Genomic DNA, 18,127 nt, shown 5'->3' with positions numbered 1-18,127 from the left:
ACTCAGTCAATCCCGGACTGGCTTCATGCCGCGAGCCGAAATGTGCCGGGACAAGGACGGAGGCATCTTGACGGACGAGCGTGAGGTGATCGAAAGGTGGAAGCAGCACTTCGACGAGCACCTGAACGGCCCAGAGGCGGAGTACCAGGGCGACCGGGGAAACGACGTCAGCGGTATGGTGGACGGCGAGGACGAGCCAGCACCCACGATTTGGGAAGTTAAGGATGCCATCAAGAAGCTGAAGAACAACAAAGCAGCGGGTAAGGATGGTATCGGTGCTGAACTCATCAAGATGGGCCCGGACAAGCTGGCGGCCTGTCTACACCGGCTGATAGTCAAGGTCTGGGACACAGAACAGCTACCGGAGGAGTGGAAAGAGGGAGTAATATGCCCGATTTACAAGAAGGGGGACAAGTTGGAATGTGAGAACTATAGAGCCATCACTATTCTCAACGCGGCCTACAAAGTGCTGTTTCAGATCATCTTCTGTCGTCTGTCGGAGCGAGCAAAGGATTTCGTAGGGACGTACCAAGCCGGTTTTGTGGAGGGAAAATCGACGACGGACCAAATCTTTTTGCTACGCCAAATCCTCCAAAAATGTCGCGAGTATCAGATCCCGACACACCATCTGTTCATCGATTTCAAAGCCGCGTACGACTCGGTCGATCGCGAAGAGCTATGGAAGATCATGTACGAGAACGGCTTTCCCGGGAAGCTGATCAGACTGGTGAAATCGACGATGGACGGGCACGGTGCAGCGTGAAGATTTCGGGTGCTATGTCCGACCCGATCGAATCGCGCAAGGGACTGCGACAAGGCGACGGTATCTCCGGTCTCTGTTTCAATATTGGGCTTGAAGGTGTTATGAGGCGGGCGGGCTTCAACATGCGGGGCACGATCATCAACCGATCCAGCCAGTTCATCTGCTATGCCGACGACATGGACATTGTCGGCAGAACGTTCGAGGAGGTGGCTAAGCGGTACACCGAATTGAAGCGGGAAGCGGATAAGGTTGGATTGAAGGTGAATGTTGCGAAGACGAAGTATCTGCTGGCAGGAGGAACCGAGTCCCTTAGGACTCGCATAGGACCGAGCGTGACGATCGACGGCGACGAGTTCGAGGTTGTGGAGGAGTTTGTGTACCTCGGATCGTTGGTTACGTCGGACAACAACTGCAGCAGAGAAATTCGGAGGCGTATCATCACCGGTAGTCGTGCCTACTACGGACTCCACAAGACCTTACGGTCTGGTCACCTTTCCCGGCGTACAAAGTGTACCATGTACGAAACGCTGATAAGACCCGTCGTCCTCTACGGGCACGAGACGTGGACGATGCTCGAGGAGGACCTGCAAGCGCTTGAAGTTTTCGAGCGACGAGTGCTTAGGACGATCTTTGGCGGCGTGCGTGAGAACACCGTATGGAGGAGAAGGATGAACCACGAGCTGGCGCAACTCTACGGCAAGCCAAGTATTCGGAAGGTCGCCAAGGCTGGCCGAATCCGGTGGGCCGGACACGTCGCAAGAATGCCGGACGCGCTGGATGCGCGCCAACCGAACCAGACTATCAATCCGGTGAAGTTGGTGTTCAATTCGGAGCCGGTTGGAACGCGGCGGAGGGGGGCGCAACGTGCGAGGTGGTTAGACCAAGTGGAGGAAGATCTAAGAAGTGTGGGAGTTCTGAGTCGAAATTGGAGAGTAGCAGCCCAAGACCGAGTTCAGTGGCAGCGCATCTGGAGACAGCTCATGACCCGGAGGTTGTACGAGCAGTAAAAGTAAAAAGTAAAAAAGTAAGTTCGGAGCCGGAGTCCTGATAGCCCCGTCAATTAGGCCTTTCTTGGACTGGGCCCCGCTTACGGAAGGGAGACAGGCGGGAGTTTGGCCGCGGTAGTAGCTGTTGCACACTTGATCTGTTTCTGTTTCGAAAGCATTGGACCGTGCCGTGCCGGATCTTCTTTTTCATGGTTATGGGTTATCCATCGTTCCGATTCCTTTCCAGCGGCGTTCTAGATCAGCTGTTTTGGTCCCTACGACACCATGGCCGTGCCCTGCTTATCGATCCCATCGTCTAGCTTCCGCAACTGGCAGGCCTGCTGCCCCTTTCCGCGCTCCTCCTGCTCTCATTTGGCCAAAATCTACAGAACATTCGCCTTCTTGTGCAGCACCAAATTGGTCGGATTTAGCAGGCCTCCAACGAGAGTTTGCTGCTAGTTAAGGCCATGCCGAAATCCATGCTCCGGCTGTGCCCGGAACCTGCCTGCACCGGATAAAACCGCACAACAGATTACTTTATTAGTCTAGTGTTTTCCTGCGGTTCAGATCATTTTCAAGTTGTCAAAATGACTTTTCTCAACGACAAGATAACTTAATATGCGATGGGAATGGAATGTCAAATCAGCGCTAATCAATTAGCTAGTTGACGAAAATCAGCGCTAATTAATTAGTGTAAAAATGATTGATTAACTGTGTCCTGCCCCTCGGGACATACACTCAAAAATAAAGTTACCGGTTGAAAGGGTTAAAAGTATCCTTTTAAACGGTACTCGAGGTTTACCCTTTGCAAAAGGGTACATTTTATCCTTTTAAAAGCGGTATACGCACTTCGGAACACTCAGAAAAAAGAACTGGCCAAATCCATAAGAACGTCTTATGACCTTTCGACATCAGGATTTTATTCGGATGTCATAAGATTTTCTTATGGCTGGGAGGGGAAATTTGACAAAGCCGTTACTTAAGATGTCCATTGAGTGATCTTATGACATTCATAGATGGAATTGTGTACAGAATATATGGCAATGCTCATGGAGATCATATTAACAAACATCGTTTTTCATAACCATTTTTCTTATTTTTTGTTGAATGAAAACAAAAATTAATTTCAATTTTAAACGTATATATTTTTAAACTATCGTATTATACCCAAAACTTCATTTCCTTTTTTGCTTCGAGGAGATGTTTTCTCCGACCTTCGACCAGTCGCTGCACGGAACTGTCCTCATCGATGCTATTCTCCGGATCCTTCTGGAGGATGCTGAGGAGGGCCGCCGTCGGAACCAACGGTCGTTAATGTTACCTGAAAATACCCAAATAAAATATTTAACTTCGAACCAAAACCCACGAAACACCCGCCACAGAACTTACCTGAGCCTTGGATGTCGCGGTAAACAAGAAGATTGATTCGTCCGATCAGAAACTCAGAGCGGCGCAACAGCTTTGTGTAGTTGTTACTAGAGATCCTAAATAGGGAGACTGGTCGAAGTGAATTTGACGTACCCAAACAGACACGAGTTTGACGTATCCAAACAAGCATTTGCCTTTACGCCCAGCAAAACTTGGCAGTGTTGGCAAGCTCAAAACATACGTTGCCAGATCGATTTAGCAAGTTTAGACCAGTCTCCCTATTTAGGGTCTCTAGTTGTTACCGGAACCGGTCTGCAAGATCCGTCCTTTCGCCATCTTGAAATGTCAAAAAATTCACACTAGCATCTTACGCGAAAACCATTGACAAATTACAGATGAATTCCATAAGAATTTCTTATGAAGTCCATAGTCTATCAACAGTGGACCAAATTCATAAGTAAAGTTTAGTTATAACCATATGAATTTATAGTGACGGTCATAAGATTGTCTATGAAAATCGCGAGAGGCTAGTGGATACTCAAATCAGGCAGTACATAAGATGTGGACTTATGAAAATCTTACATTCTTTTTCCTCAGTGAAGTCAAGCTTGAACAGCTTCTCTCGAGAACAAAAGAAAGAGGAAAGTTCAGGCTGTTAAGCTCTGAAAAATAATTCCGAGTTTCAATATCAGATGGCGCAGTTGCGCAAGAGAAGCTTTGCTGTCAGTTTAAGCTCATTTTTCCAAAGAAGTATCAGAATTCCTAAATTGGGCCAACAAATTTAGGAATTGGATGACTTCTCTGGCAGAAGTTGGAATTGGATTACTTCTTTTTATTTTCAGTGGACGCGACTTGAAGGAGGTCTCACCAAGTCTCGTCGTGGCGGCCAACGGGACAAACAAGTACGTCACACACACCGCCGAAGCTGGACGTGAAGCAGCTCGAGTGGGACGAGATCAACGATCTGCTGCAGGTCGAGCGGAAGGTCGACGAGACGGAGAAACCCTACCGGACGATGCCTTCGCTGCTGCACTCGGCCAAACAGTCGGCGTCGGATCACAGCGAAATCACGAACGGAACGGAGGAGGACTTCCGAACGCAGCACGACTTCAACACGATGGATTGCACGGACATCGTGATCGAAACGGCCCACTGGAAAACTCACCGCGTATGGGACTACTACATCCGTGATCGGTCCACGCCGCGAGTGGACGCCTTCTGGGGTGGCAAGTCGGATCTGACCGAAACCGGAGGGTTCAAGGTGGAAGGCACCACAACGATCGTGTTCCGCCGCAAGCTGGCGGCCAACGAACCAACCGATCACTCGATCGTGAACGATCTGGTGCACGTGATCTGGGCAAAGGGACAGAAACCGTCCAAGTTCAAAAATTGGTGAATCAGCTTGATAAGCTGCGGCCCAAAAAGGACTCCATGGAAATTAAAATTTGAATGTAGTATCATATATAACTGTTGGGTAATTGTTTCTGATAAATAAATTAATTAAATTTAAACTTTATTCAAATAAACTGCATTTAAAAACATATCCAACAGATGGCGCCACTGGTTGAAAAAATCACGATTGACTCATAGATGTCGCTAGTGAGCGCGCCGTTCCATGACAAGTACCCTTTTGAAAGGGTACTTGGCCAGTACCCTTTTGAAGGGTTTCGCCCTCGTACCCTTTCAAAAGGGTGACGACGGGTAAAGTTGAAAAAAGGATGGAAAGTACCCTTTTACGGGTTATTCTGAGTTTGAGTGTAGGGTTTTCCATATCTTAATTTTGAAGAATTAGCTAGATACTTCAAATAGATTTACGGAATAAGAACATAAATGGGAGATGGAACCCCCAACACGACAAAACTCACACACCCTTATGACCAACCCAGTAAAATAATTTTGGAAAGTAACTTACTCAGTAAAGTAATTCTGAAACAGAATTAATAAACGAATTGAATTCCGAGTGAGTTAACTGGAAGACCCATGCCAAACACAAATTTATAGGCCCAGTAAATAAATATAAACTCGAAAAAGACTATTTCCTAGTCACAGTTTCCTGTCCTGATGCAAACCATGATCATGCATGATCGAGCTTGAACTGTCAGAGCCCCTGCGAAATATGGGACGGAAGTTCAAAAAAAACAAGCTTGAAGTCGTATTTCATGTCAATAAAACTTTTGCTAGAAAGAGTTAGCTCATCTGTTGCAAACAAATCCGCAGCTGCCATGTAAACATACTTTGAATGTGTTGGTAAATTTCTGACTAGAAAGTCTCTTCAAACACCAACACCAAAGAGAGGAAGGAAAGAGAAGAACGAACGATTGTTGGCAAAAGAATATAGGGGTGGAAGTGGGATTGGGGGCGTGAGCAGCCTCAGAAAGTCCGTCGCCCCCGAAGACCAAAATTTGTTGCTTAAAGGCATTTCGCCGACTCGTCTTGGGTGAGACAAGGGACGGGGAGTGAGGGCAACTCCGAAGAGTTGGGCAGTCCTCACCCCCTTCCTCAGAAGATCCACGGTCCGGCCATTGAGAGGCAACAGTGCGGCGAGAAGGCAGCAGGCGCGCGCCTCATCTTGTTGCTGTCTCGTCCCGGGCGGGACGAGGTAGGGGGAGTGAGGGCAACTGCGAAGAGTTGGGAAGTTCTCACCCCCTTCCTGCTTTACCACCCACACGGTCTGGCCTTCGAGAGGCAACTGGATGGCGCCTTCGCTGTCTCGTCCCGGGCGGGACGAGGTACGGGGAGTGAGTGCAACTCCGAAGAGTTGGAAAGTCCTCACCCCCTTCCCCAGGAGATCCAATCGGTTCGGCCATCGAGAGGCAACTGGTTGACGAGAAGGCGATGCGCGCTTCTTTTGCAGTTCGGGTCCCTCTATCTTCTGCTGCTGCTGCTCTGGTCTCTCTCCTGCTGCTGTTGCTCTGGGCTGAGCTTTCTTGCTGCTGCTGCCGGTCCGACGTCTGAGACGTGCACTTTCTTATATATGTTCTCGGCTCGCTACTTCCCCTCGGGTGCTCGGGTGATTTTCTTCTCAAAATAGGTACTTGACATTCCCGTCCCGTCCCGACATTTTGCTTGCAAAATCTCTGCATTTTGAAAATATTTTAAAATATTGAGTTTTTTCCAGGGCTGCGGAGTCGGGTCATGTTTTAGACAACTCCGACTCCGGCTTTCTGAGTTAAGCCGACTTCGACTCCGGCTCCGGCTTTCAGGTTCAAACGACTCCGACTCCGGCCTGCCAACTCTAGCCGACTCCGACTCCAGCTTTTAACAAATTGTTGACTCCGACTCCGACTCCAGCACTAACTCAATATTAAGAATATCTAAAAAAATGTTGAAATAAAATTTCCAATCCACTAACTATCCCCCACCTATTAGCTATTTTGAAGGTTATTTTGTAACTTTCCTTCAGTAGTCGATACTTTAAGCACCCTCAAACTATGTTCCCAACTTTGAATGAATCAGCTGTTCAAAGATAGTCCACATCTCAGCTTAAAATAACTTCTCACAAGTAATGCTTAAACAACGAAATAAATTAAATGAAATGGAAAGTAATAATAACATCACTCACATGTTCAGCTCACACCCAGAGCATGGGTAAATAACAAGGGAAATGCGTAATAATACCTTTCTCTGGTATCAATACCAAATTTTGATATTCCTGGACCCTTAAAAATTTGTCTTAAGGATTATGCAAGAGCAAAATGTGGTATCATACCAATTTAAGGTATTGTTTTGATATTGCAAAATTGCAGAATTTGTCAATGGTCGAACACCACATTTTGGTATTATTTTGGTATTAAAGTGTTTTACCAAATTCCTCTGAAACTATGGGAAAATTTTGACCAATTTTGACAAAATAATTAATTTTGCGCTAAAATGATGTCTAAAGCGAATGCTTTCATTGAAAACCGGAAATTTCAAACTTGATTTTAAACATTTTTGATATACCCCCTACAGAAATGACTTGAAATTGTGGAAAATTTTCTAAGTCAGGATGGCACATTTTGGTATTATTTTGGTATTAAAGTGTTTTATCAAATTCCTCTGAAACTATGGGAAAATTTTGACCAATTTTGACAAAATAATTAATTTTGCGCTAAAACGAGGTCTCAATGCGAATGCTTTCATTGAAAACCGGAAATTTCAAACTTGATTTTAAACATTTTTGATATACCCCCTACAGAAATGACTTGAAATTGTGGAAAATTTTCTAAGTCAGGATGGCACATTTTGGTATTATTTTGGTATTAAGGTGTTTTATCAATTTCCTCTGAAACTATGGGAAAATTTTGACCAATTTTGACAAAATAATTAATTTTGCGCTAAAATGATGTCTCAAAGCGAATGCTTTCATTGAAAACCGAAAATTTCAAACTTGATTTTAAACATTTTTGATATACCCCCTACAGAAATGACTTGAAATTGTGGAAAATTTTCTAAGTCAGGATGGCACATTTTGGTATTATTTTGGTATTAAAGTGTTTTATCAAATTCCTCTGAAACTATGGGAAAATTTTGACCAATTTTGACAAAATAATTAATTTTGCGCTAAAACGAGGTCTCAATGCGAATGCTTTCATTGAAAACCGGAAATTTCAAACTTGATTTTAAACATTTTTGATATACCCCCTACAGAAATGACTTGAAATTGTGGAAAATTTTCTAAGTCAGGATGGCACATTTTGGTATTATTTTGGTATTAAGGTGTTTTATCAATTTCCTCTGACCAATTTTGACAAAATAATTAATTTTGCACTAAAACGATGTCTCAAAGCGAATGCTTTCATTGAAAACCGGAAATTTCAAACATGATTTTAAACATTTTTGATATACCCCCTACAGAAATGACTTGACATTGTGGAAAAATTTCTAAGTCAGGATGCCACATTTTGGTATTATTTTGGTATTGAAAGGTTTCATCAATTTTCTCTGAAACTATGGATTTTTTTTTAAATTTTTGACGAGATAATTAATTTTGCGCTAAAATGACTTGAAACCCAAAAATGTTAAAGCTGATTTAAATTTTTTTTTGTGATATACCCACTAATATTTTTTTCAAAAACGTTGAAATTTTTCTAAGTTGGGATAACCAAATACTTTGAAAAACGAGTCAATCAACAGATTATTGAATTTTGGTGAATTTCAATCCAGTTTCATTTTATAATACTTATTTTCAATCTTGTTATTTTTCAGAAGCTTCAAGAACTTCAAGTACAGCCGTTCATCAATGACAAATGCATTCGGTGTGGTGAAGAATATCACTAAAAACAACATGGAATCATCAGGTGAGTAGATTTGGTTGTTGCATATGGATCATTTACGTTTTTTCACTAACTGCAACTGCTGCACTCAAAATGGTATGAAAATAGCAAATTTTGGTATTACTTGTGCTCTTGGTTGCCCAGTAATAGATGGTAAAAAACCATGAAATCAAACCAATATCATGTTTGTGGAAGACCACAGGAATACCAAAATATGATTTTCCAAGGGCGCGGGAATACCTAAAATTAAAACCATGACAATACCAAGTTTTGGTATTCAAGCAATTCGCAATTCGCAATTCGCAATTTTCAGTGTAAGAACGGGCCTTGACCGATCTTATGCACTAGGTTCCCGACGAACACGCACTGCTCTTACACCTACATCTCACCCTTGCTCTGAGTCAGTACGAGCAGCACGCTAGAACACGCTTTGAGTGTTCGTGCCAGGCATGCACACCTTCTTTTCCGGTTACGCATTTTAACTCGGCCGGGGGTGGTACATTACGTAGGGTTTGATGTAAGTATAAGCGCCTAACCATTTAAAGTGTGCCTATCAACTTTCATTAAAGCTAAAACTGGTTTATTTTTAGTTTGAATTCAAAAACTTATTGTTATTTATTGTGTATTGTTTTCTCCTGAAATCTTCCCTATTGTTGAGTCTGTTTATCTGTTGCTATTTCTTTTGTCGCGGTGTTTTGTTACAATTTTTGGTCCTAAGCATGTTATAAAAGTTTACCAAAAATACAATAGTAATATTTGTGTTAATCCTTTAACCATTCCATAAATTGAGTAAGGGCTCAAACCTCACTTGTTTGAAAAAAAGGGTGAAGATTGAAAACAATTGACAGTAGAAGAGAATTTATTTTATAAAAATCAAGTATCAATAGTAAAAGAATGATGAGCGTATTTTGAAGAATAAAAATGAGAAGATAGATGTATTAGATGCAAAATTAGACAATAGTTAATAAATAGAGATACATAACAAGCTTAGATTATAGTAATGATAATTTATAGGTTAGATAAAGAATCATTCAAATAAATAAATTCACAATAAAATCAAAAAAGATTAGGCGAATGAGAAATAGACTTGATATTACAAGTACATTAAGGAAAAGTATATTTTTAAGGAAAAAAAACAAAACAAAGTTTGTTACAGCAGTATCAATTGATAGAAAAGAGTGGAAAAGTTTTGAGAGATAAGAGAATCAAGAGTTAGTAAAATTAAAATCAAATATTGGATATTAAATAGAAGAATCAGTGAAGAATTGGGAATCAGAAGAGCAAAATAAAAATAGGAGATAGGTGGTAGCTGAGAATGAAGAGAAGAGAAACCCCGTTGTGCGATGTTTCAGGTACATCCACAGCAGTTGACTCAACATACTGCGAATCAAAACAATACCGTCTACAATCACAAATTACTTCCCCTTCCCACATTGTCGCGCCCCTTTCTTTTAGCCGTCTCGACTCTGACCCGCGGTGGTCAAAGGTTTACGATCCGTTTCCACAGGCCACCAGCTAGGTCATCATGAAAACCAAGCCAACGTGGAGGTAAGAAAATAGGACACTCGCAAGGAACCAGAGCTATACTGTTCTGATCAAGATAATTCGGATGATCTAACAGAACTACGGATGTAGTTAGTTACGCTCCTTCCAGGATGTTCCTTACGTGGACGTCAACCGAAGAGCACGCAACAAGGTCAGTGCCATTGCATGCTCTTAGGTATCAATCCTTGGCCTGCACCAAGTTTTGGTATTCAAGCAATGTTCAAAAATCCAGAAGACCTCAACTTGGTATTGAAATGATTTTATTTTGTGGTATTATTTTACCTTTGGAATAACATGGTATGGTATTGTTGTGCCCTTCCACATACAAGCTTTTGGTATGATTTCATGGTATTTTACCATCTATTACTGGGCAACCAAGGGCACATTTTGGTCGCTGTTATTTGCCCAAGTAATACCAAAATTTGGTATTCCCGTGTTATTTACCCCTGCTCGGGACTTGCGGGTATACCTGTAAACCAGGGTGACATTGATCAGTTGAAGTTTTTTTACAAAATGATTTTGCAAAATCAGAGTACCTCAAGAAGTAAAATTGGATTCTGCTCTTAGAATAATGGGATTTTTTATTTAATCACCCTGAAATTTACATTATAAAAGTAATGTTGAAAGTTTATAAACTAGTTAAACAAATTGTATTTAATTGTTATTTTAAAAAAATCAAAGAGACCTAGCCTTCATAATCGATGTGATATAATATATAAAATCATTTTGCTTACATTTAGGCTGAAATTTTTAAGAAGCAAAGTAACTAACATCAAAGTCACCCTGGTATTAAAATAAACAGTTTACGTAACTATATTGCAAAGCTCTACTGAATTTATTTGAAATTACATACATAGACATTTTGTGATTCGGCCCAGTACATAGTTTAAACATATAAATCATGATAAAATCCTTACCAGTTGAATAATATTTGAAAAAATCAAGTTTTATCAATGCTACCCCGGTATATGACATTGAAAAATAAATATTTGTTAGATTTGTTCAAGGATATTTTTATGGATCCACACTTTCAGATTTTTGTAGAGAAATAGTAAACATTAAGGAAATCGATATATTTAATATATTCAGTGATGATTTCAAAATTAGTTGCAATTTTTTTTATATTTTCTGTCAGTTTCAAATATTTACAACACGACCCTTTGATTTTTTTTATTTATATACAAAATGAGCATGTTGAGTTCCATGTAATAGATTGATAGACCTAATAGTTGATAATTTAATGGTAAATCTTACCAATGTTTTATAATGTATAATTTTAGCTAAGTACTGATAGTGATCCTTTGTTTTTAAATTTTGTGAAATTTGAATTGAATGAAGCAAAAGGAGGGAGTCAAGCATCAACTGAATATTAATAAAAATGTCTGCACAACGAAAATTGTTTATAATTTTATGAGTTATGAAACTAAAAACATGGGTAAATGAGGGGAAATTTATTATTTACTGATCATAGTGAAATAACAAAGTCATGGCTATCCAATGTTACAAAAACATAATGGCATCTGATAAATTTCATGAATCAACAAATAAATTAACAGAAAAAAATCAAAATCAGGTTTAAAAAAATAGGCACTTAAAAGTTATGTAAATTAATTTGCACTATAACAAAAAAACAATAAAAATGTTCATAAATTTTATTGAATTTAAGATAACTCCGATGAAGATAACCCCGACTCCAGCTCCGACTCCGGGTTTATCAGAAATTGTCGACTCCGACTCCAGCTCATAAAATTTAGCCGACTCCGACTCCAGCTATTCGAGTTTTGACGACTCCGACTCCGACTCCGACTCTAGGTCCTCCCCAGTCAAATCAATCTGAATTCTGAAACGGAATCTAATTAGAATCGTATACAAATTCCGTTTCAAACGCAACAACCGGTTCGAACACGGAACCGGTTGTTGCGTTTGAAACGGAATTTGTATACGATTCTAATTAGATTCCGTTTCAGAATTCGGATTGAGTTAACTGGGTCAAAAAGACCCGACTCCACCGACTCCGGCTCCGACTTCGACTCCACAGCCCTGGTTTTTTCAATAGTAAAATAATTTTGCCAACATTAAAAATTTAATATCAAATTGCTGAATAATTTTCGAATCGAATGCAGCAGAAATCGTGCCGATTCGATTTGAGGGAAGGAAGTTATAAGCGTTTGACGGATGACGCAGTATTCCAGGGCCGGGTTTTTTGGAATGGCACCCCAGTACCTTCGAGTAAGACGTAGTCTACGTCAATAGTAGGGTCGAAAGAAAAGTTGCATTTTGAATCCTATCGAGTTTGTGGGTGTTCCGATTATGTGGGATGACTGTAAGCCACTGTAAGCTAGCTCAGCTTTGTGACATGATCTAGTCACCCAAACCGAAGTTGTTGTGACAATGGTGTGGATCGGGCAGAAAACAAGTTTGTAACTAATGATACTTAGCAGTCCTGTTGGATTAACAGTTCTCACTGGCGTAGATATCAAAGCCACTACACTTAAACCTCGGTGGTTTGATATCAGTTGGTGTTAAATCAACGGGGTAACTTTTTAGTTTGATTTAGAGAACATAGAGTTTATCAGAGAACGGACAACTCAAATCGAATCAAATCGAAGCATGAGTCAAACAGTTCGTTTCATTTTTTAACATTTTTTTTCGTTGTATCAAATGAAATATTTTTGCATGCTGCAAATTATTAGTGGTTTATAACAAAACATTTCTTATTTAAAGATAATTTATGTTAGTGTCTATATATATTTTTTTTAATTATTTAACGATACAGGCTGGGCCGAATTTCTAGCTATATTTTTAACATATGTCTTACTTGAATACAGAAAAATATTCGTACATGTAGTCAGTAATTAGCTGTTGTTAGCAATATTTTTATTGAATTTGCAGTAAATGCCTCACAAATTAATTCGTTGTACTTGTACTTATTTGTATTTTTTTAATTGTTATTATAAAACATGTTAAGTTTGATTAATGTTAAAACAAATATAATAAAAAAGCATTTTACAAATTTTGTTAAACATGTTCAAAAAAGATGTTTAATTTCTCGTAAATTCCTTAAAAGTAGAAACCGAGTAAAATTTTCACCAAGTTTTAAGCTTATATTTTTATTATGTTGCATACAATTAAGTGTTGTATTCACTTACCATCACTTTGAAATCATCCGATAAGTCGTCATCATCTACAACGGTCTCATGTTTAGTTATTTTTCTTGTGGTTGGACACAGAATTTACACCAAGGCGAACCTTTTGCTGCAAATAGACATATGAAATTTATTATTAATCTAATAAAAAAAAAAATCGGCTCTAAACTGATAAAAGGAACGTAAATAAATGTAATTATTAACAAGAAATATCAATAATGCTACTTACCAAAAAAATTCTAAAATCTACGTGTGTATCGTCAGGTTAGGGATGGGATTTCAGGTGATTAAGGAATCGTTTTTTGACACAATCAAAAAACGATTCCTTAATCACCTGAAATCCCATCCCTAACCTGACGATACACACGTAGATTTTAGAACTGTGATATTTTTTTTTTAATTTATTGAGTTAGTTTTAAGAGTGACCCCGTCTTGTATCATTTGAGTTTTGTGTACTTGTTGATGCGATAAGATGAGGTGGTTTTGTGCCTTTTTGAGAAAGTGTCTTTTATCGATAACCAGACACAGCTCAAGGGGGCTTTTGTCCACCTCCAATAAAGAAAATAACAAATAACAAAAAAATACCAAGTTTGCACTAATTTAACAACTACTTTTGGCAACACACTTTCATTGCATTTGATTCAATTTATTCAACGTACTCCGATTCCTGAAAACAATATTTTGAGCTTTACTTACCAGTTTATTGAGCTGTCTTTTTCAACAGCGTTTTTAAAATATTAATGTCTTCTTTTGTATATCTTTTATAATTTTTTTTTTAGACATTTCCCACCATCGAATTTTTATTTTGATATAATGTGTACGCATTTCCATGTATTTTATGGTTGATGATTCTAAAAAAATAATGGTTCATTTAAATTGTATCCATCGTTAGCACGATGGATCCTAATGATCCAGTTTTCTAATTAAAATCACAATAGATTAATTGTTGTGTAAAATTAAAACCATACTTACTTAGATTAACCAACATTTTGTTAAATTTGCCCGTGCAAGTATTGTCGTGCAAGAGTTGGTCCGCCTCTTCCTTCCACTGCCCCTCTCTTTCCACCAAACATTATCATAAAGTCCCCTCGCATTAGAGGTCCTCATGGCGAAGGTCGTCCTCTTGCTTTTTATAGTTTATCACCTGCAAAGAAATCATCAACAAACCAACTCACCAATTCCACCTCCCCAGTTGCAACACTTTGATTTGCCACTTCAACATTAATCAAATAGTGTAATTTTCACCTCTCACATCCTCTCACTTCATAATTAACAACACAAACTCAACAAATCGACCGCTCTCGTTCGAATCCTGACTTCAAATGACAGACGTAAACAAACCCAAGTTCATCTTTTAAATATTCAACCAATTGTTAATTACATTCAACCAACAAAATTTTTGATTTTCCTAAAACCAAAGCTAACAGTCGAGCACGTTCATTCGAGTTCGGGAAATCTGTTAGCTTTTTGCCTCTAGCATTTTCAACAAACAGGTTATTAAATTATTACTGAATTTTAGTTATTTTAACGGAATATTGGCAGTAACAAGTACGTTTTTGTTAAAATTTACGAAAGTAAAATCAACAATTTTAATTGTTAAAATTTCTGGGCACAGTCTCTCCGTGTTCAGTTGCATGTAACCATGAGTACGAGAAAAAACGGCAATATTTTCAGTGCGGTTTGGTTTATCAATCAATGTCTAATGTCATACCAATAGCGTTGGTGTATAATGTACCGTTTGCATGCATTTAAATACAGTACAAATACAAGACTTTTTCTTCCAGATCATGACAGCTACTGTAGAAACAGTGTCAGAGCAGTTGGATTTAGCGGCAATAATGCCATCAGAGAAAATAGTGACAGCAGTTGCGCGATCGGTTACACTATCCGAAGCAGACGTTGGTATGTACTATGACCATTTTAAAGCCCTCTCACTACCAGTTTAATTTTCTGGGGGTTCCTTGGCCGAAAAAGTTATACTCGTATATTTTTTGTTTGCCCATTACGGTGACCTACGCCTAGATGGGGTGGTCCATAAAGTGACAATTTTAGTCAATTTTTGCCTCAACCACATTTTTTTTACAAGAATTCGCGCCATTTCGGGTTTTCTTTTAATATTTTTTTGCTATTTCGAGGGTTATTTTGTAACTTTTTTCCTTCAGTAGATTTACTCGATTCTTCAAGCACCTGCAAACTCTGTTCCCAACTTTTAATTAACACTCAAACGCTCGGGTAGTCATTTGGCCCCTTTTTTTCTTCAAAATCTCATAACTTTTGATAGTATTGACCAATTCAAATATTCCCCACGAAAACAGCATGGAAAAAACAAAAGTCCTAGGATCGGGCTCAAAATTTTTCTGGGGGTTCCCTGGCCGATATATTTAGACCCGTATTTTTTTGTTTGGCCATTAGGGTGACCTACGCCGTGTTAGGGTAGTCTGAAAAATGGCCATTTTCGTCGATTTTCGCAAAAACCACCGATTTCAATTGTCTTATACGACCGGACATTTTTACATAACATACTAAAAAATGGGAGGAGTTCATCAACAGGATTCCGAGATATGATTTTTTGAAAATAAAATCCGTGTTTTTTGACGCGCCGCGCGCAAAAACCGGAGAATGACGAAATTGGCAAAAAATCAACTTTTTTCACTAAAACTGCGATAACTTTAAAATTTTAGCGATGACCTATACATGTCTGGGTACCAAAATTTTTGTAATTAAAAGACGCAACTTTTGGTACCCAGACATGTATAGGTCATCGCTGAAATTTTGAAGTTATCGCAGTTTTAGTGAAAAAAGTTGATTTTTTGCCAATTTCGTCATTCTCCGGTTTTTGCGCGCGGCTCGTCAGAAAACACGGATTTTATTTTGAAAACCCGATTTAATCCCACCTGGGGTGAGAAAGAGCCTTTCTTACTAAAGAATATAACAATGGTAGAACTTCTTTCAATTAATAACATCAACTTTGTTTATTTATAACGTCAGCACAAAAGAAAGTCTTATGATGAAAGCAAAGTATTATGATGATATTACGAGTATTATGAATGATATGATTTCCAAAAGAAATAAAAAACGCAATTTTCACCAAAAGAATATAATCGTACAATATGTTTGTACGTTTGTAATCAAACAAGCGTTTATGACAAACGCGATCGCACACCGCGGTTTTGGTTTTCTAGTTTCGGTACGAGCCCTTTTGTGTGACTGTGTTGGTGTTTTGGTTCATCGTACCAGCGCACCAAGACAAGCAAACCCGAGGTACAAGTGAACCGCGTGTGCCGCACGGTGCATGGAAGCTAGCCATTCAGCTTCTACGAGAGTGACAGAGTCAGAGATAGCTATTTTTAACAACCGCACCACTACACACTCAATCGCGAGAACCTTAGGAAGAAAGCCATTGGAGTCGCCAGCATTGAACACTTTTAAAACGATATAAACGATGAAAAGCTTAGAAAGCTCCTATTGGAATCCAATGAACCCTGTTAAATAAACTTACGAAGATGAAGTCTACATTTAGGCGATTTTAGAAAAGCACGGGAAACAAGTTGATAGTAGCCGGATGAATGTCCTATGTCACAGAGGTTTTTGCATAAACATTGGACAGTTATGCAAAAATGGACAGGACAAAAGAAACCGAAAAGCTACAATATCTTACATATTGAAGGAAACATCGGTAGACAAGTTACTACAAAATGAGTATAAGTCGAGCCACAAAAAAGATGCGCCAGCATTCTCGCGCCAGTATTCGAAGCTCAACTTGACAACTTGTCGACTTGGCGACGAAGCGTCGAAAATCGGTGCAGTGTGATTTTTTGGCAATTTTTCCGCTTAAAATTCATGCTGAATCGACATATTTACGAAGATGGAAATGTCGTCCTGGCTTAAAGTAAAACCTATACCTTTCTTTAGTAAGAAAGGCAAAAAGTAAATCGTTCTAAAAATTGATCGGGATTGTCGATCGATGTCGAATTTGTTTCAGATGCTCACTCATGGTCTGTACTATGAATGTAGCAAGAAATTTCGAATAAAATCAGAAATGAAAAATGTTGGCGAAGGTCACCAGGTGGGCTTTTACCTTTTTTTAGGGATTTTTTTCTTATGGTAGGTCAATCAAACGGCTCTAACTCCAGAACCATATTATGAATCTGGATGAAAATTTGGGAGGTTGTAGGGCTCGAAAAATGCAATTTTTGAGATAGCTAAAATATATGAAAATGAAAAAATTTTACCATATTTTCATTTGAAAACTGTGTATTTTGTTGAAAAGTCTGGCCGCATCCGAAAACAGATGTATATTTCGAAATTTGCGCGGCAACTCGCCCAGGTTCAGCACACTAGCTTTCATCTGCATTCAGAAGAATCGAAATCGGATTTATGGGAGCTGAGAACGGCGCGACACAAAATTTTGAAAAATTTTACCACATACGAACATCACTCGACCTCCACGGAATTTATTTTCTCAACATTCGAGGATTCGAGATAGACGAGTTCTGTCAAGGTGAATCGATAGAGCGTCGAAAATCGATGCAGTGTGATTTTTTGACAATTTTTCCGATTAAAATTCATGCTGAATCGACATATTTACGAAGATGGAAATGACGTCCTGGCTTAAAGTAAAACCTATACCTTTCTTTAGTAAGAAAGGCAAAAAGTAAATAGTTTTAAAAATTGATCGGGATTGCCGATCGATGTCGAATTTGTTTCAGATGCTCACTCATGGTCTGTACTATGAATGTAGAAAGAAATTTCGGATAAAATTGGAAATGAAAGGTGTTGGCGAAGGTCACCAGGTGGGCTTTTACCTTTTTTTAGGGATTTTTTTTCTTTTGGTAGGTTAATCAAACGGCTCTAACTTCAGAACCAGATTATGGATCTGGATGAAAATTTGGGAGGTTGTAGAACTCGAAAAATGCAATTTTTGAGATAAATAAAATATATGAAAATGAAAAAAATTTACCATATTTTCATTTGAAAACTGTGTATTTTGTTGAAAAGTCTGGCCGCATCCGAAAACAGATGGATATTTCGAAATTTGCGCGGCAACTCGCCCAGGTTCAGCAC

At 39.2% G+C, this 18,127-nt stretch overlaps 1 protein-coding gene across 4 annotated transcripts in view; it reads left to right on the top strand.

Moving 5' to 3' along the window:
• Positions 1 to 18,127, top strand: part of LOC120417925 (protein unc-79 homolog) — a 217,400-nt gene that overhangs the window by 97,240 nt on the left and 102,033 nt on the right. For all 4 annotated transcript variants that reach the window (XM_039580162.2, XM_039580161.2, XM_039580163.2 and 1 more), the window contains exon 12: positions 14,848 to 14,965. In XM_039580162.2, the coding sequence (XP_039436096.1) occupies positions 14,848 to 14,965 (118 nt within the window). The remainder of the gene's footprint in view (positions 1 to 14,847; positions 14,966 to 18,127) is intronic.

The sequence above is a fragment of the Culex pipiens genome, chromosome 2 (genome assembly GCF_016801865.2).
Source record: "Culex pipiens pallens isolate TS chromosome 2, TS_CPP_V2, whole genome shotgun sequence".
NCBI lineage: Eukaryota > Metazoa > Arthropoda > Insecta > Diptera > Culicidae > Culex > Culex pipiens.
The sequence above is the reverse complement of the archived record's forward strand: the minus strand, read 5'-3'. Positions and strand labels throughout refer to the sequence as shown.